Source organism: Lynx rufus, unplaced genomic scaffold, assembly GCF_022079265.1.
Source record: "Lynx rufus isolate CCGP_SWC_20201006 ecotype Redwood Valley unplaced genomic scaffold, mLynRuf1.p SCAF_10, whole genome shotgun sequence".
Classification (NCBI taxonomy): domain Eukaryota; kingdom Metazoa; phylum Chordata; class Mammalia; order Carnivora; family Felidae; genus Lynx; species Lynx rufus.
Window position 1 is genome coordinate 30,963,088 of NW_025814824.1, and position 20,059 is coordinate 30,983,146.

General features: G+C 40.1%; 1 protein-coding gene and 1 pseudogene across 1 annotated transcript; one reads left to right on the top strand and one right to left on the bottom strand.

Moving 5' to 3' along the window:
* The first annotated feature begins 682 nt into the window (after positions 1-682).
* On the top strand, positions 683-7,649 carry LOC124524216 (uncharacterized; annotated as a pseudogene).
* Positions 7,650-11,234: 3,585 nt separating this feature from the next.
* LOC124525474 (procathepsin L) lies at positions 11,235-14,899 on the bottom strand. The gene is made up of 7 exons (XM_047097857.1): positions 14,774-14,899; positions 14,351-14,473; positions 14,100-14,246; positions 13,674-13,898; positions 13,061-13,226; positions 12,290-12,404; positions 11,235-11,533 (listed from the first exon to the last, which is right to left on the bottom strand). The coding sequence occupies exons 1-7, from the start codon at positions 14,897-14,899 to the stop codon at positions 11,434-11,436; spliced, it is 1,002 nt and encodes a 333-aa protein (XP_046953813.1). The 3' UTR covers positions 11,235-11,433.
* Positions 14,900-20,059: the final 5,160 nt, after the last annotated feature.

Below are 20,059 nucleotides of genomic sequence, written 5' to 3' on the forward strand. Positions count from 1 at the left end.
TGACTTTTGAACATTTTTTAGGAGAACCCCTTCTCCCAAGGCTGGTTTTAAAGAGTGCTTAAGTAATAAATCTGCTTGAGGAATTGTACTTAGCCATTTCTTTACTAAGGGATGAGGAGAAAAGAAAATAAAGTAAGGAAGAAAAATTTTGAGCTTCCTTATCACACCAGAAGGAAATTCCAACTCATAGTTACAAAATGGGATACCCTAAGACCCTAAGCAACATATTTACTACAATTTTTGCCTTTAAGAAAGCCTCCTGATCCCATCAGTTTCCGTTCTTAAGCAAGGCATGGAAAGGTCTTAATATCTGGGTTAGATGGGGACAAAAAGGTCTCCAGTAATCTAATAAACCAACAAAAGCCTGCAATTCCTTTACTGGTTCGGGGATTGGGAAGGCTTGTATTTTATCAATGACTGCCTCTGGGACCACTTTGGTCTTACCTGCCCAGATGACACCCAGGACACTGCCCAGATGACACCCAGGAAGGATCTGGTCAGTATTTACTTCCCATCCTTGTGACTTCAAGTGCACCTGTAATGACGCAGCTGCTTGAGACAGGAAGGATAAATCATCACAAGTTAACATTACATCATCTATGTAGTGATAAAGTACCATCTCCTCTGGCAATACCCAGTTTTCCAGATCTCTGGCTACCATCCTATGACAAATTGCGGGACTATGGAGGCACTCTTGGGGCAATGCCTGGAAGAGCCATTGTCTCCTGTTGCATGTAAATAATCTATTGTCATTCACCAGGTCCAATTAGATTTCTTTTTTTTTTTTTTTTTTTAATGTTTATTTTAGAGACAGAGAGAGCACAAGCTGAGGAGGGGCAGAAAGAGCCAGAGACAGAATCTGAAGTAGGCTGCAGGCTGTGAGCTGTCAGCACAGAGCACAATGTGGGGCTCGAACCCATGAACCATGAGATCATGACCTGAGCCAAAGTTGGACACTTAACCGACTGAGCCACCCAGGCGCCCCTAGATTTCTTTACAGGCCAAACTAGACTATTATTGGATGGGCTTTGAGCAGGCCTGATTATCTCTGCCTTTCCTAATTCTTTAATGGTGTCAGTAAACTTGTTATGCTCCCCACCCCCCGTACTTTATATTGTTTTATGCTTATTATTCTTCAGAGGAACTGGCAGCTGTATAGATTCCCATTTTGCAGAACCCACAGTGATGGGTTTTACGACTCCAATGTGCAACTTGAATATGCCTGTCATGGTAGTTAGGTCTAGATCCTGTAAAACATCTACACCCAAAACATACTGAAGAATGGGTGATACATGCACTAGAAAACAGCAGGGTGGGAGCCTGCCAATCTGTAGGTAGAGACTAGTTTGTCTGACCTTGATAATTTATCTCCCATAGTATCAATTGCTTCTATTCTTCCCTGAGATATCAAGGAGTTTCCATAGATTAGTGTGCATTCAGCTCCAGTGTACATTAGAGCTAGTACAGTCTGTCTGGTAGTGTGAAACTAATAAATGATTAATTCAACATGGGGCCTCTGGTCACCCCTATTGTACTCACCAGAGGGCAATGTTGATCTAACTTCTAATCTCTAGGAGTAAGGAGTACCCATACTCTAAATTCACTTGTTAGCAGAGGGGCACTCAGGAACACATCTGGCTTTTTTGAGCCTTCTTTCAAGGGAATAAACTGCTTTCCTTTAGTCAATGCCTTCCATAGGCTTAGCAAGACCCATTGGATTGTTTGTCTATATTTCCTCTTGGGGTCCTAGATAATATTAGAGTTTACAACTAGTAAATCTAGTTGTTTACTAGAGACCCTGATGGACCCCCTTTCTGCCATTTTATTATTGGCAGGATCCTTTGTTTTTCCATTTTTCAACCCATCTATTTCCCCTATGCCAGATTCTTTTGGTTTCATGTAAGTCAGCCATCATAGCCACTACTGTAGCAATGGACTGATTAACCATAGGTGCAAGGACAGATACTAAAGTCTCATAACATGCCCCTGAGGCATGGTCTTTCATATAAGAGGAAAATAATTATTTGGTCCTCTAAAATGCTGAATGTAAATGGCATGTTTCATTCCCAGTTCTCATATAATTTCTTATAGTTCTTCCATAGAGGTCCAGTGTAATGGAGGGTAGGGAAAAATCCCCTTCATTAGGCCAAGTCATCTTTTTTTTTTTTTTTTTTTAATTTACATCCAAGTTAGCATATAGTGCAAACAATGATTTCAGGAGTAGATTCCTTAATGCCCCTTACCCATTTAGCCCATCCCCTCCCACAACCCCTCCAGTAACCCTGTTTGTTCTCCATATTTAAAGAGTCTGTTATGTTTTGTCCCGCTCCCTGTTTTTATATTATTTTTGCTTCCCTTCCCTGATGTTCATCTGTTTTGTATCTTAAAGTCCTCATATGAGTGAAGTCATATGATATTTGTCTTTCTCTGACTAATTTCGCTTAGCATAATACCCTCTAGTTCCATCCATGTAGTTGTGAATGGCAAGATTTCATTCTTTTCGACTGCTGAGTAATACTCCACTGTGTATATATATATATATCTATATATCATATATATACATATACATATATATGTATATATATACATATATATGTGTGTGTATATATATATATCACATCTTCTTTATCCATTCATTCATCAATGGACATTTGGGCTTTTTCCAAATGTCATATGGGCTTCATATGCAACAATTTATGCTTCATCTTAGAAGGGAGATGTATGTGAAGTCATATGATATTTGTCTTTCTCTGACTAATTTCGCTTAGCATAATACCCTCTAGTTCCATCCACGTAGTTGTGAATGGCAAGATTTCATTCTTTTCGACTGCCGAGTAATACTCCACTGTGTATATATATATATATACATATATATATATATCATATACATATATATACATATACACATATATATATCACATCTTCTTTACCATTCATTCATCAATGGACATTTGGGCTTTTTCCATACTTTGTAGGCCAGGTCATTTTAATGCTAGAGTTTATCAAATCAATCAAATTAGCTAAGCACTTACCCATGCCTGCGGCATGGTATATAACCTTTGTTCCAAGGCAGGTTGAGCAGTGACTGAGGCCATTTTTGACATCTCAGACCCTCTAACACAATACCATCTGTCCCAATATTCCACAGTTGTAACATACAAGATGCATCCCTTCTTGGCCTTTTTGCTTAAAATGCCTCATTAGCTCCACTAATTCACCTCATAGTCATTTTCTGACTTGTCGGAATTTATTCTTGGTTATCTCAAGGCTCATGAGGGGCCTGGGTCTTTGTTTGAATCAAAGGGTATAACTGTAAGTCATTTTCCTCCTCTATTATAATATCCTCCCCATAAGCGGAGTCATTATTCCAGGGATCCTAAGCTTTAGGGTCCCAATTCTCTTGAAATATAATAATTCTCACTTTAGTGTATGGTAGCCTGCACCCATGCATCTTTGCCATTGTACATGCCATACTTTCTAAGCATTTCTCCTGCTGTTGTATTCTTGTGGATAAGATATCCATATTAGATGTGGCTTGTACATCCTTTTCCAAAGTCAGTGCTTCTCTAGTCTGTTCTAATTCTCCCCTTACTTATAATTCTGCAGTGTCTCATAATGCACATATCTCTGGCCAAGCTACTGCCACAATAGCTTGTTCACTTTCCCTTCCCTTTTCCCTACCATTCTAGATAGGATATCTAACAATCCTTTGGGCGATTTCAGGGTATCCCCCTATTCATGCACTGCTCCAAAATGCTCAAAAAACCTAGCTGAGTCTTCCCACATGACAGTGGCTGGCCAGCTTGGGATTTCCCCCACCGACAATGGGATTTCCCCCACGGACTATGGGCTTTCCCCTGACAGAGCCCCTTTATCTCTGCTTGTTTTGTTTTAGGTCTCTAGCTTAGCTCACCAATTGTTAGAAGATGGAAGAGGAACAGTAAAGTATCCTTTGAGATACTTTGAAACCTAAAAATGAAGTAAGCCACTCCATACCATTTACACACAGTTTTACTGATATGGGGATTGGGTGGATGACGATCCAGGTGCTTTGCAGCTGTTGTCTGCAAGGTCTGGAGCTTAATCCACAGATTTTATAGAGCAAGGGGGTGTGCAGAGGCCATTGTGGAGTCAAAGTGTTTAACATTTAACAGATCATCTGTGCACCAGAGTGGGGGAAGGGAAGAATCGATGTTATCTCTACTAGTTATCTAAACAACCTTAGGGATGATCAGATTAAGCCTTCTTGCATTCTGGTTAGGGGATACATAAACCTCCAAGGAGCTGGAACAAGTATCCCTGAGGGAGATCATTGCAGGGACAGGAACAAGATGGAAGGCCAAAGAATCAGTCTGCTCTCCTACACCTACACTAAATGTAGTCTAGATGCTTTTGGTATATTGTAGAAGAAAAGGTATCCAAAGGTTTGGGAGTTTCAAATGTTAGAGTGGATTTGTCATGTAACAATGCTCACTCACCACAGAAGGGTATATATAGAGGACACACCTTCTTCCACTATGACTGTAAGAAATAAATTTGTGAGGGAAATCCTAGTATCTTTGAAAAGCTCTGTGGTCACTCTTCTCAACAGATTAGAAATTACAGTGGAAAATGCTGCCACTGAATTGAGATTCTTAAATGCAATGGGGTAAGTGGATCCTGGGTGGCAGGAGCCAAATGGTGGCACTTAATCACCAAAGATAAGGTGGATGTAGAGGCCACTTTTAGGTGACATGCTTGAGCAATAGAAACTTGAGCAAGACAAAAGGGCCCACAGTGACTACCAAGCGGATGTAAACAGGCTGAGTGACCAACCTCGACATAGCCATAGGTCCTAACTGACCAATGAGCTACTTACAACCAGGCACAGGTACCAAAAAAGGGAAAATTCCATATGTTCCCATATTTCCTCACTCCACTCTATAACTATAGTCCCTCACCACTGTGGCAGATAGTTTCTCCTTTGCTGCCTGCCCACTGCTCCATTGCAGTGTGTTCAATAAATTTCTATCTCCTTTGTTCTGGCTCGGGTGAATTCTTTCACTGCCAGTGCCACTGGCCCCCACCCAACTGGAACACACCACAGTGGACATGGTTACCAAAGTGGACAGCAGAGTTGCTGCAGTAGTTAGAACAGTCTGACTTACAAGGACCTATGGCACTGGCTAGCTGATAATAGTGTCCCTAGAAGAGAAACAGGTGGGCAGTCTACTAAATTCTTATATCATCTGTAAAAGCAGATGAGTTCTAGGTCTAACTTGAACAGCAGAAGTCTAACTTGAAAAAAAAAAAAAGAGTTACAGCCCCTCAATTAATTCCAGAACTTGAGACAGTTTACAGACTCCAAACCCTTAACTGAAAGGGAACCTGGGTCCCCACTACACTGTTGATTTTTATTCTGTTTATACTCTTTTTACTGTTCATTTTTTCTCCCAGGCTTTTCCAAAGAGGCTGATAGCCTTTTATAAAGGTGATATGTTTTGGAAAAAATAAGACAATCAGACATTTTGGGAACTATTCAATACTGCCTCTGAACTGACACTAATTCTAGGAGACCCAAACCTCATACATCAGAGTAGGGGTTTATGGAGAAAGGGTGATCAATGGAGTTTTTGCTCAGGTCCATCTCAGTGGGTTCAGTATAGTTTTTTCCCCCCAGTTCCAGAAGGGATAAATGGAATTGACATTCTCAGCAACTGGCAGAATTCCCACACTGGTTCCCAGATCTGTGGAGTTAGGGGTATTACAGTAGGAAAGACCAAGTGGAATTCACCAGAACTGCTTCTACCTTGCAAAATAGTAAGCCAAAAGCAGTGACACATTTCTGGAGGGATTTCAGAAATTAGGGCCACCATCAAGGACTTGAAAGATTCGGGGATCGTGATTTTCACCACCACATCCCCATTCAATTCATCTATTTGGCCTGTGAAAAAAACACATGGATCTTGAAGAATGACAGTGAATTATCATAAACTTAACCTGAGAATTATCATAAACTAACCATAAACTTAACTCAACTCCAATTGCTATTCCAGATCTGGTTACATAGATTCAGCAAATTAACGTATCCCTTACTACCTGGTATGCAGGTATTGATCTGGTAAATGCTTTTTCCCCCTCCACACCTATTAGTAAAGACCACCAGAAGCAGTTTGTTTTCAGTTGGCAAGACCAACAATACACCTTTACCTTAGGGGCATATCAGCTCTCCAGCTGTACATCATAATTTAGTTCTCAGGGATCTTGATTATCTTTTTTCCCCACATCATAGTGGTCCATTACATTGATGACATTATGCTAAATAGAACTAGTGAGCAGGAAGTAGCAACTATTTTAGACTTACTGGTCTTATTGGTAAGACATCTGCATGTCAGAGGGTGGGAAATAAATCCTACAAAAACTTAAGGGCTTCCCATCTCAGTAAAATTTCTAGGTGTTCAGTGATGTTGAGCATGTCAAGATATCCCTTCTAAGATGAAGCATAAATTGTTGCATCTGGCTCCACTATAACCAAAAAAGAGAATGCTTAGTGGGCCTCTTTGGATTTTGAAGACAACATATTCCTCATTTGAGTATGCTACTCTGGTCCATTTACTGAGTAACCCAAAAACACTGTTAAATTTTGAGTGGGGCTCAGAACAAGATAAGGCTGCAACAGGTCCAAGCTGCTATCTATGCAAGCTGCTGGGCCCCTTGGACCATATGATTCAGTAGATTCAATGATGCTTGAAGTATCAGTAGTAGAGATGCTGTTTGGAGCCACTGATAGGCTCCAATAGGCAAATAATAATGCAGACCCTTAAGGATTTGGGGAGTGAAGTCACGCTATCCTCTGCAGATAACTATTCTCCTTTCGAAAAACAGCTTTTAGCTTGGCTACTGGGTATTAGAGAATAAATGCTTAAAAATGGGCCACCAATTTCATGAGCTGCTCATCATGAACTGTGTATTATCTGACCCACCAAGCCACAAGCCAAATGTGCATTGCAGCACTCCATCATTAAGTAGAAGTGGTATATATGGGATTGGGTCTAAGCAGGCCCTCAAGGCAGAAGTTACATTAGGAAGGGGCCAAATGCTCATGGCCCCCACTCCTGCCTTCTCGCTCCCAGCCTCAACCTATGGTCTCACAGGGCATTCTCTAAAATCAGTTGACTGAGGAAGAGAAAGCTTGGGCTGGTTTATAGATGGTTCTATGTGATATGCAGACACTAACTGAAGTGGACGGACAACTGTAGCACACTATGACCCCTTTTTGGGACATCCCTAAAGGACAGTGGTGAAGGGAAATCCTCCCTGTGAGCAGAACGTTGAACATCTGGTTGTTCATTTTGCTTGGAAGGAAAAATGGCCAGAAGTGCTATTATATACTAATTCATGAGCTGTAACCATGGTTTGGCTGGATTATCAGGGTCTTGGAAGAAACATGGTTGGAAAATTGCTGACAAAGAGACCTAGAGAAGAGGTGTGTGAATAGAGCTCTCTGAATGGGCAAAAAGCACGACTATATTTTTGTCCCATGCAAATGCTCACCAAAGGTAACCTCAGTAAATCAAGTGAATAAAATGACCTGTTCTGTGACTACCAGTCATTCTTTCCCCAGCCACTCCTGTGATTGCAAATGGGCTCATGAATGGTGGCTACGGTAAAAGATGGAGATTATGCATGGGTTCAGCAATATGAGAATGTGAGCTCCACAAGAGACAGACTGTGACTATACCTTTGTTCTTGTGTCCCCAGAACCGACAGCACAGTTGAATGAGGAAATATATTAACTACAAAAGTTTTAATATGTAGTACTGAGAAAAGAGACCATGGAGCAGCTCTTGGTAATAGTTTCTTATTAAGTTATTTAAAAATAGTGATGACCATGAACATTTCTGAAATTCTGTAAAGTGATGGGAGATAAACACACATACACACATACATACATATGTATGTATGTAAACATGTATATATACACTAATACTTGCTTTTCTTTAAACTCCCACAAGTTTTTTGTTTTAGATTTTTATATCAGCCAAAAGGTAACTGAGTTTAGGAAACAGCCAATTTCAAATTTTATAGGCAAAACATATAAATGTGGTCTTAACTGTAACTTAACTGTAACTTTCATCAATCATAAATCACTAACAGAAATAGGGAAGTCTATACTTGCTTAAGATTTTATAAGTACACCTTGGAGATGGTGATGAAAATTAAGTGCAAAAAATGAGTTTTCTAATTACAGTAGTTTCCCCTTATTTGTGGGTAATACATTCCCAGACTCCCAGTGGATGCCTGAAACTGCAGATAGTACCAAACTCACACTCGTTTGACCTTTGAACAACACAGGTTTGAATTGTGTAGGCCCACTTTTTTTTATACAGTATAGTTTTAATGAGTTAAACATGATGCTACTCTCACATGCTTCTACACAAGAGTTTACAAACCCTTGTATTTTAATGAAAATGTCACTTGAAAGATATATTGTACAAAGTGTACTTTCAGTGAGTTAAGCACAGGAGTATTCCAATATGCTTCTACATATAAGTTTACAGATTTATATCTCAAAAATGTTATCTGAAGTCATATATATGCAATGTGGTATCAGTGGTTTAAGCATACGGCTTATCCTGTGCATGTAGGCCCACTTACACGTGGATTCTTTTACAGTTATGTATTTTCCTAATGATTTTCTTAACATTTTTCTCTATTGTAAAAATACTGTATATGATACGTATAACATCTAAAATACATGTTAATTGTATTATTGGTAAAGTTTCTGGCCAACAGTAAGCTATTAGTTAAGGTTTGGGGAGTCAAAAAGAGACTTCGGGAATTCAAAAGTTATACAGATTTTCAACTTCATGAGATGGGGATAGGGTTGGCACCCCTAGGCCCCACGTTATTCAAGGATCAACTGCACTGTTTTTTCCTATACATATATGATAAAATTTAATTTGTAAATTAGGCATAGGATAAAATCAACATGAAAATAGAATTATAGTATATTGTAATAAGTTATGTGAATGTGGTCTCTGTCAAAATATCTTATTGTACATACTCATTCTTCTTGTGATGTGAGAGGTGATTATATATATATATATATATATATATATATATATATATATGATATGTGATGAGATGAAGTGACGTGAATGACAGGCACTGTGATATAGCATCAGTCTACTATTGACCTCCTACTCACCTGTCAAAAGGAGGATCATTTGCTTCTGGACTGTGGTTGACTAAAACCATGGAAAGCAAAACTGCAATTAAGGAGGGACTACTATACTCTGAGCCCATTCTCTCCCCTAACAAGATGTCCATGTGTTACAGCTACAAATCCACGTAAGCCAATTCCTCCCTCATAACTTGCCAAATTGTCTCACTTTTCCTTACTTCCTCTGAAATATTAACTAGGATAAGTAACTATTTGGATGTCTGGACTATAGGAAATACTGGTAGCCTGTTCTTCAGACTAGATTTTGTAGTGATAAAATTTATTTCCAGCTCTCTTTATTTCAAGTCTATTGGCTCCTTTGAAATTCTTTTAGATGATAGATGTGGTTTGGAACTTTTCACAACTTAAAATATAAAGGTCTTTGGAAGTTACAAAAACAAATACTTTAGACATCTGAGGTGTCCTCTGCTTTGACAGACTTGAAACTTTTTAAAATACAAAGCCATCATGCTTCCCTTCAGTTTAGCACCCAGATGTTTCCTTAGAGTCTTGAGTTGTTCCAGGATTCTGTGGACACCACTGAGTTAGCCTGCTGTTGCAAAGCAAGATGAAGGAATCCTTTCTTAGAGAAAACTCAGATTGAATATGGTACATTATATTGATGTATGGACAAAAATTATTGAAGGTTTTGTGGGCTATAAGGTTCCAGTTGTCTTCAGTCTCTCATTCCCTTCATAATTGAGTATGGCTATATTAAATATTTCACCAGCTTAGTCCTTGTGTTTTCTTATTGATTCGGAGCATGAGATTTTTAAACACACGTACACCTGCTTCTTTGGCCTGCAGAATGTAGGTATATTTTCACAATTTTCCCCCTACTAATAAAAATACATGTCTTCCGTGGAACAGGTTAAAGAAAATAATCATCCATAACCCACTCAAAAGTTTGGCATATTTTCTTTCCATCTTTTAAATATACAAATATATTGTCTTATTTGTATTTACTACCTGTGCAACCATATGCTTAGGCTGTTTTTTTCCCTTCCAAGTTTAGTTTTAATTCAGAGATTACATAGCTAGCTAAGCCCCCAATTTTTTTTTTTTAATTTTTTTTTTCAACGTTTTTATTTATTTTTGGGACAGAGAGAGACAGAGCATGAACGGGGGAGGGGCAGAGAGAGAGGGAGACACAGAATCGGAAACAGGCTCCAGGCTCCGAGCCATCAGCCCAGAGCCTGACGCGGGGCTCGAACTCACGGACCGCGAGATCGTGACCTGTAAGCCCCCAATTTTGACCCAGTGATCTTCCTAGGCCAGAAGCCTATTTTTGTAGTCCACACTCATCTCTTGTGGATCTTTAACACATTTTTCCAGTTACTATCAAACATGACAGACTTGTTCATCATAGACATTAAATATACTTTTGCTAACACTAGGCAACAAATGAGGCTTTTCCTAGAAGAGTTATGTGAAAGCCATCAGAGACTTGGCAGAACAAAGATAAAACAGACTTGGTAATCCAGAATCTGGTCCTTATTCAACTGCAAAGTAGTCACATGGTCTTTACCAGCAATTCAAGGAGATGCTTCAGTAACTGGCTCTGAGACTTTTTTCCCATAACCTTACTAGGTTTTAACCATCTCGAGTCAAAGGAAGAGGATCTCCTTTTCTAGTGTCTAAAACCTAAGATCTTAATGTCTTCTCACTTTCCTAAAGAGTGAATTGTTAAATTATTAAAACAATTTACCTTTGCCCTTCCAGATCGTTATGTTTTGCTAGATTCAGGGTTGGGTTAACACAGCCAATAGGCAGCTGACATAAAATCTGCATATTTGTTAATTAGAAAATCTTGAGAACCACCCAGCGTCCTTCTAATGCACCACTGGCATATCCAGTTATATCTTTATAGCCCAATTAGATTTTATAACTACACAAAAAGTTAATGCATTGAAAACAGAGAAGTTCCACCTCTACATGTTGAGTTAAAATTTATTTTAAAAGGTAAAGTTTTATATATCCTTTGAAAAAATGAAAATTCAAAAGTCTTAGAATTAAGTAATGAGTTTTCAACATTATAAAGCTATTTATAACAGCAATTAAGGTAGTGGTAAAGTTTTACCCTTATAAAAATGTCACAGAATTCAAATCACAACTTGGATCTTCACTGATTCAAGTGTCTTATCTTACATAAGGGTTTGGTCAGTTTTAAGATAAAAATTCCTCCAGATATGCTGTCCTTAAGTCCTCTAATATCCCCATCCACCAGCTTACACAGTGGGATAGCTGGCTGCCGTAGCAATTCCACAGTGGTTGTTCTGGTCTTTGGCCATTTTTACATAGCCACTCCAGCCCCATTCTGGACCCCAACTGAAAAAAGAAGATGTTTTTTGTTCTATACAAAGTATCAAGTACATATTAGCTTCATTAGTAATAGCTAATACTTAAAATAGGGCTTTTCCACATATCAGGTGCTATCAAGCACTATTCTAAGTGCTATTACATATATTGGTAAGTATATCAATTCCCACAGGTCCTTAACTTTTTAAGATAGGAAACTGAGGCAGGGCTAGGATTCCAATGTAGCAGTTTGTTTCTGCAGGCTATCTTATACCCCCTCTCAAAGAACTTTAGCAGTGAAAATGGATCCAGATGACCTCAAAGCCTCTGGGAATTGGGAAGTAGAATAAAATGGCAGGGCAACAAATGGTAACACGAAGGACATACAGAGCCCACTGGACTCTTAGAAAATCCTTCAGAGTTAAAAGAGTCAGCAGTTGTTTCTGCTCAGTATACCTTGTTGAAAAACTGGACACAAAAAAGGAAACCAGCCCTTAACCTTACAGGTGCAAAATCCTTTATCTAAACTCTTGGGGCCAGATGTGTTTCTGAATAAAGTTTTCAAAATTTGGAAATGCAATGTTATAAATATGTAATAATAAGTCCAACAAGCTTCCTACAGAATCCTGTAATCAAACATCAGTACATTTTACCCTTATAAAAAATGTCAAGAGTGTTCACTCTAAGTTCTGGGATTTCAAAGTGAGTTTTGGATTTGAAATCAAATACTGATTCCAAACAAGCACTCCCTTTTCAATTTAATATATAACATTTAGAGTTTTATACCTGTTCTTGACAATCCAAAATTTTTTACTTGAATCCGTTTCTTCAAAGCCATAGCCAACTACAAGAACACCATGATCCAGGTTTTCGCTGCTGCAGTCTGGATCATAATAAATGCCTAGAGGAGTAAAATTTGGGGTGAGAAGCTTCAATTGACACATGACTGTAACTCACCCTATCTACCACGGTTAAGAGACATCTCAAAATTCAATGAAATGCCATTAGCAAATTACATATAAAGCTTAAATATTTACCAAAAATAGTTGTGGTAACTAATAAACTCAATTCACTAGAAATCAACAAAATTCCACTAAACCCAAAATATTTTCTATTCGAAAAGGATTTCCAATAATAAGATCTAGTTATCAAGGCTAAGACGATTTAGCTACTTCTACTATTATTACTTAGCATAATCCTTTCTACTTCTAAAATGCCAACTAAGGAAACAGCACAATATAAAATCACACTTGAGCCACAGGGTTCTTTACAGTTCAATAGTAAACATTATTTGGAAAAAAGGTCCAACAACTGGAGAATACTTACATCAATTATTTGTATTTGCAGAATTACACAGCCATTTAAAAATACTTAAGGAGAGCTTGTCATGAGAAAATGTCTAAAATATGTCAAATGGAAACATCACTATATTAAATGCACACACTCAAAACTCTACAGTCTTGGAAAGCAGGACTCCAAACCTAACACCAAACAATTATGGTGGTGTTTTCCAATTTTGCCTGCCTGAACTTCTATAATAAAAATACAAACACCTACCTGATTTATAGAACTGGAACGACTGATGGCCTGCATCAATAGCAACAGAGATGGGCCCCATAGTTGCCACTGCCTTCATCAGGGCCTTCTCCCGCTGAGGGATGTCCACAAAGCCGGTGTCATTGGCAGCAGAACACTCAGGCTTGTAGTTACAGGGCTCTGAGTCCTTTTAAAGGTAAATGGGAAAGAAACTCGATCACTACCATCCACACCTCCAGTTCTAGGACCTCAAGACTCAGCAGTTTGCAGCTTAATGATTTCCAAGTCAGCTTTGTTGTGAGGTAATAGCCAAATGTTTCTGATTTGAAATTGAAAACTTAGCAGATGTTATCTTCAGTGAAACCCCTTAGGCCTACTTGTCCATAAGAAATTTTTCACTATGCAGAAATTATGTGCAGAATGGTGTATAAAAAGCCTCCAAGTTACACAGAATTAAGGACAGCTATGTGCTAACCATCTAATCAGAGAACCTGTGCTAAGGCTGATAATTTATAGTGACAGTTCTGTCAGTTTGCATCTAAAATGTGAATGCTGAGTAAAGTGTCTGTTATCTTTGAAAATGTTCAGCTTTCAAAAGCTGAGCTGGAATAACAAGATAAGGAGCTCCATTTACCCTTCCAAGATACGGATAAGACTCCTCTGTGTCCAGGCCTCCATTTTCCTTAACATACCGGAAGGCATTATCCATTAGGCCACCATTGCAGCCCTCATTGCCTTGAGGCCGAGAGCAGTCCACCAGGTTCTGCTCACTCAATGAAACAAGTTGGCCAGTTTTCCGGAACATCTGTCCTTCAAGAGCACCAGTTGCACTAAAAGCCCAACAAGAACCACACTGACCCTGAAAATAAAAAAGTTATCAGTTTATAAGATAAATACAAAGATTCACAATAACCCATATACCCGAATATTCTTAAAACAAAACAAAACAAAACAAAACAAAACAAAACAAAACAAACAAACTCCACTGTCTACCAAAGCAAGGACACTAATTCCTTTTTGGCTTTATTCTTGGAAGGAGATCTGCTAAATATTATCATACCTGATTCTTCACAGGAGTTACATAGCCTTTCTCTCTCCAATCCACAGATTTGGGGATCTCAGCAAATACAGGTTCTTGGAACACTTTCCCTTTCTTGTGCTTCTGGTTTTGAAAACCATTCATCACCTGCCTGAATTCTTCATTGGTCTTTAAGGAAAAGTAAGGAAAATGTTGAAAAGGCAAGAGGTTATTTTGCTAAAGTACAGAGGACAGGAAGCACAAAAAGCACAGCAATCCACGCTGACACTCACCATGTCACCAAAAGCATTCATTGCCATTGTGAAGCCATGTTTCCCTTGGCTATATTCTCGGTTATGCAGTTCAATCATTTTTATATTCTTCTCCCACACTGCTCTCCTCCATCCTTCTTCATTCTAGAGGCAAATATATAACTTACCATCTTTATTCCTACTTAAAACCAGCCCATCTTCACCTAGTGGATTTGCAGACAGGGAAAAAAACCATGGCCCAGGATGGCTTATATTTCTGGGAGCTGTTCTCTAGCAACCACACAACAGGAATTATGCCCCATATTGTGCTCAATAATGGGTGCGATGAAGTTATTGCCTTGGTGAAAGCTGACTTCTACATGCTACTCTCTGGCTATAAACTCCCAACGGCAAGGGACTCTTTCTCTTTGGGGGCCCCTTTGGACAGTTTCATATGTTACCTACCATGCCATATAATCTCTTGTGTGTTGCCTTCCATTGGTACCATTGTGCATTTAAACTTTGATCGAATTTTGAAGCAGCTGAGCCTATTCCCAAGCAAAGGGCAGTCAGGAAGAGTGAAGGATTCATGTTTCAAAAACCTAGAAAGGAAAATGAAATCAGTATTTGATGAGACCAATCCTTTAAAAAAGCCATCCTATTTTCTCCTGAGATGTTGTAGAGTAAAAACATTTAAAGCACCTTTGCAAATATTTACAGGTCCCTGGAAGAAGGCTAAGGATGTGGGTGGAGAAAAACAGGCCAAGGACTTGGAGGTATATGATTCAGCCATCAAAATTAAAAACAGGCTGACAAGTGCTATAGGAATTGAAACAGACTTCATTGTAATAGTGCAATGATAATTTAGGTTTTGATCAGAGTTTCAGAATCTTAAGGCAACTAAGAAGCTGTTGGTCCAAGTTCTTTACTGAAAATACTGAGGTGACCCAGGAAATCTTATTTATCAGAACACCTGATCCCAAGTAGGGACAGGAATCCCCAGGGGTTAGGTAGCCACCTCACATCTTTCTTTTGACAAATATACAGCAAGGGGTGAGACATGCTTCTTGAATTGAAAGCTCTCTGAAAGACCTTCCCAGAAGGTGGGCAGGATTGCACCCAGTGCTCTGCTGTCCCCACATTTGGTCTCTGCCGCCAGCACCGCCATTAACTACCCCCAAACTGAGGAAGAAATCACGAGGCAAGAGGGCGTCCAGAGCCCCAGTTCCCGACCGGGACAGGGCCACGCTCTCCCGGAGTTCAGAGCACCTTCTCGGGCCTGGCCCAGAGGGACACTGCAGGCGAGGCCAGGCCGGAGGCTCTCCGCCCCGCTCGCCTCCCTCAGCTTCCAGACGATGTTCACAGACCGAGGTACAGGGAGCGCCGGGCCCCACAGCCCTTGCGGAGGTCAGCCTGCCCTGTACCTCCTGGCCAGGCCCAGTCCCGTGGGGGCCCGGCTGCCAGACCTGTGCCCGCCACGGCCCTGAGACGGACCGACTCCTGCACAGCCTAGGACCTCCCCGTGGTCTCAGTGTCGCCCTGGGTTCCCCGAACCGCCCTGCCCCCACTTCCCATCTTCAAGGCTTACAGGATCCAGGCAGCGTCGGCTCAGCCTCACCAACTCCAGGCAAGTAGATGTTTTTATTCCCGCGGGTCGCGCCCCACACTTGCCCGTGCCCTGGGGTGAATCCCCTCCTCCAGTACCGGTCCCCAGACCAAGAAGTTGACCTACGGCGTCCACAGCTGCGCAGGCGCACTCCACAGACACACACACAACCCTTCCCAGATCGCCGAGGCCGGGGATTGTGGCCCAGCTGCTCCTGACTCAGCCTTTAAGGCCTCGGGAATTCTGCGCGCCTGGCCCGCCCTTACGGTCTGCTCGCGCCGCGATTGGCTGCACCGGCCTGTGGGCGGGGCCTCCAGGCTTGGGACTCCCAGCGCGTGACGCGGATCAGTCTCAACTTGTCCCAGGACTGCTGGGCCTTGCTTCTGTGCGCTCCCGACATCGCTGAGGAGGGGGTGAGGCACCTCACTGGGGACCCGGGTCAACTTACTACCCCGAATTCATGAGATCGGCGGGTGGTCGTACTGGAGCCCCTAGCGCGTCGCTTTGTGGGTCCTTAGGTGCTGAAGTTTTTGGTTAAAATCTCCCGGAGGACTGAGAACGGTATATTCTAGTCCAGTGGTTCCTGTTTATTCCAAGCAAAAATGGGGCGGGTGGAGGATGCAGAACCCCCAGACAGATTTGTTATCAGTGTTTCATGATGGGATGCCTCTGGGTTTTGGAAGAATCTGGATCGGACTGGAAATCCCCCAAATATGGGACGCAATGGGCAAGACCTAGTCCTTGGAAGGAAAGGGGATGGACTGGATGGGTGTACAGAGGTATGGCCATTTCGTAATGCTTCTCTTCTGTTCCCCGCCCCCTCCCTTACCTCTCGAGCCATTCACAAAACGAATAGAAAGGAATTACTTAGGAAAAAAAAAATGGTTTCATAAAAAGGGAAAAAGTGGTTGAGAAGGGTGGAAACTAATTTACTTAAACTCTGCATTAGAGATTGATTGTTAGGTCTTACTCAGTATCCAAAGTGCTTCTCTTGAGATATAAGAAATATACATACTTTAATAACACTTAACGTGGTTATGCACTTTGAAGAAGTGTTTCCGTTGGAGAACAAATAGATACAAATATATTTGTGTGTGTGTGTGTGTGTGTATGTGTGTGTTTATACACAGACTCTTGAACACCATGGTTGTTAGGGGCAACAACTCCCCTTGCAGATGAAAATCTGCATTATAACTTTTCAACAGCCAAAACCTTAGCTACTAATTAGCTGCCGGTTACCAGAAGCCTTACCAATATTATGAAAGTTGACTAACACATATATTGTATGTTGTATGTGTTATATATTATGTATTCTTATAGTAAGCTAGAAAAAAGAAAATGTTACTAAGAAAATCACAAGGAAGAGAAAATACATTTATAGTACTATAATGTATTAATCAAAAGAAATTTGGGTGTAAGTGAACACATTTCAAACCCTGTCAAGGGTTAACTTTATATAGAGATTTAAGGAAATCAGAATGTTTCTAAAAGTTTCTTTTTTAATTGCAGGAGCATATTTATTGTAGAAAATATATTAAATTTTTTTAAATTTTTATTTATTTTTAGAGCGTGAGCAGGGGAGGGGCAAAGAGAAAGGGAGTCACAGAATCTGAAGCAGGCTCTACACTCTGAGCTGTCAGCACAGAGCCGGATGCGGGCCTTGATCTCACAGTGAGATCATGACCTGAGCAGAAGTCAGACACTTAGCTGACTGGGCCACCCCAGTGCCCCAAGAAAACCTATTTTAGAAAATGAACATCCTTGTCCTTTTCCCCATAACTCCTTCCTCTCTCTCTCTCTCTTTCTATATCTATCTATCTAGATAGATAGATATAGATATAGATAGATAGATATGTATATAGATAGATATAGATAGATATGTATATAGATGTATATAGATAGATCTATCTATAGATCTATAGATCTATCTATATGTTTTATGGAGTCATAGTGCATGTCGATTTGTACTTAGTTAAAATTAAATTGATAACTTATATAGAAGCACAATCAGGCAAGTATTTCTAAAAGTCAACTTATTGGGGCGCCTGGGTGGCGCAGTCGGTTAAGCGTCCGACTTCAGCCAGGTCACGATCTCGCGGTCCGTGAGTTCGAGCCCCGCGTCGGGCTCTGGGCTGATGGCTCAGAGCCTGGAGCCTGTTTCCGATTCTGTGTCTCCCTCTCTCTCTGCCCCTCCCCCGTTCATGCTCTGTCTCTCTCTGTCCTAAAAATAAATAAACGTTGAAAAAAAAATTTTTTTAAAGTCAACTTATTGAAGATTTCATTTTATATCCTTTGAAGTAGAATCGTTTTCCTCTCGCACACAGCTGGGAGTCCCAAGTTCTCACGTGGTTACAAAAGTGTATTGTATGTGGCTGAACTTTGATTTTGTTTTATGCTTAAAAAAAAAATTAATCATGGTGGTCAACACAAGCATCCATATGTGGAAGTAAAGGAAGACTACCCACATGATAACTTGCTACAAAAAGGAGACCATTCAAAAGAAGCCAGGGTGAGGAAAAGCTTTACAAGGACAAAACAGGGAGACTTCTGTAAGAGGAAGCCGGAGAAGGAATAACTAGAAATGGAACATCTTATGTGGTTGGTTTGGGGAGAATATTTGGATTTTTCTGGTTTGTCCTGGGTTGGAAGTGGAGGCAAAAATAGATTGATAGCCATTGAGCAAGTAAGGCCTGACTATTCCAAAATGGTTGCTGGAGAAGTTTCTTTTGTGGGTTAGAGTTCTTCATCATGTAAAGTTTGGCCTTTGTTTGCTTGTTTACTCAGTCTATCACAAGAGATCTAAATTATTCTAACACGTGGGTTTTACAGTTGCCTTGGGGGTCACAGCTCCAAAGGATTGCACAGGTGGAAAAACCTGCTACTGCTTGACTTCCTCCTGCACCTTAGGCAATAGCCTGAATGGGAGGCTGCCTGGCAGGTGCTGCTCCAAAGAATGACATCACCTTTGTTTCTTGGAATGTGATACAACCTCACATTGTAGGGGAAATCGTCTCTCTAGCAAATATGCTCAAAACCTAAACTTAAATAAAAAATGTATATATTTAGGAGAAATATAGGAGAAAATCTTTTAAGCAAAAGAGTAGAAGATATTATTGCTCCATCTCATGACATCTACATATACATAATCTGTAAAATAAAGTATCGCAGGAATGTGTATTACTAACCATTGTGGTCTTTTTCTTCATATTCTATTTGCTATTCCTTTGCCAAATAACTTAGATGAGTACTAGTATTAAAATAGTTACATTTTAGTCAAGCAACCAAGACTTAGCTCTGCCTTTAATAAAATTCAGTTGGCAGAATTTTCCAATTCCTATTTAAAATTAAGTCTTTGTGAAAGTATATTCTCATGTGCATGTCCAGATTTCTTTTGCTCACTGGTAAAACAAGGTATAATTCTATACGTCATCTCTGGAAGTTTTAAACCATAGAGGAATAAATAAATCCAATGTGATGGTATTCAAGACCCTGAGGCCACTTAACACCTCTCCCCAAAATAACAACCTCTCCAATTTGTTTAAATTTCAATGAGCCAAGACTTACTTTTAAACACATTACATAACAGGCAACTGTTAATTTGTAAAGTGGTTTATTATAATTAATAATTTTATGGAAAAAAGCCTGTTTATGATTGGATGTTTATATGAAGCGACTTATGAAATTATTTTTTTGAGCTACTATAACCTTGCTTTTCCTATAGGGTTAAACAATCAGCCAATTTGTTAAATAAATCAATAACAAGAATTAATTAAACTCTTAGTTGGTGCTCATTGTCTTCTCCTGGTGTAGTTTATGCATTTACTTAGATACATTCTACATGTAACTTCACTAACAGCTTTACTGAAACTCAGCCTTTCCATTTTAAAATCTGAGATTAACTACAGTAATCTTTTTTTTAAGTTTATTTATTTATTTTGAGAGAGAACACACATGTGAGTGGGGGAGGGGGAGGGGGAGAGAGAGAGAGAGAGAGAGAGAGAGAGAGAGAGAGAGAGAGAATCCTAAGCAGGCTCCACTCTTGGCATGCAGCCTGTCACGGGGCTTGATCTCATGAACCTTAAGGTCATGACATGAGCAGAAGCCAAGAATCAGACGCTTAACTGATTGAGCCACCCAGGTTCCCC

Excerpts from the sequence above, each read along its gene's own strand:
- LOC124525474 (XM_047097857.1), bottom strand. The coding sequence starts at position 14,899 with ATGAATCCTTCACTCTTCCTGACTGCCCTTTGCTTGGGAATAGGCTCA. Across the intron at positions 12,405-13,060 it reads GTTCCAGTTCTATAAATCAG|GCATTTATTATGATCCAGAC; the intron begins GTAGGTGTTTGT and ends TTACTCCTCTAG. Across the intron at positions 11,534-12,289 it reads TTTTGGATTGTCAAGAACAG|TTGGGGTCCAGAATGGGGCT; the intron begins GTATAAAACTCT and ends TTCTTTTTTCAG.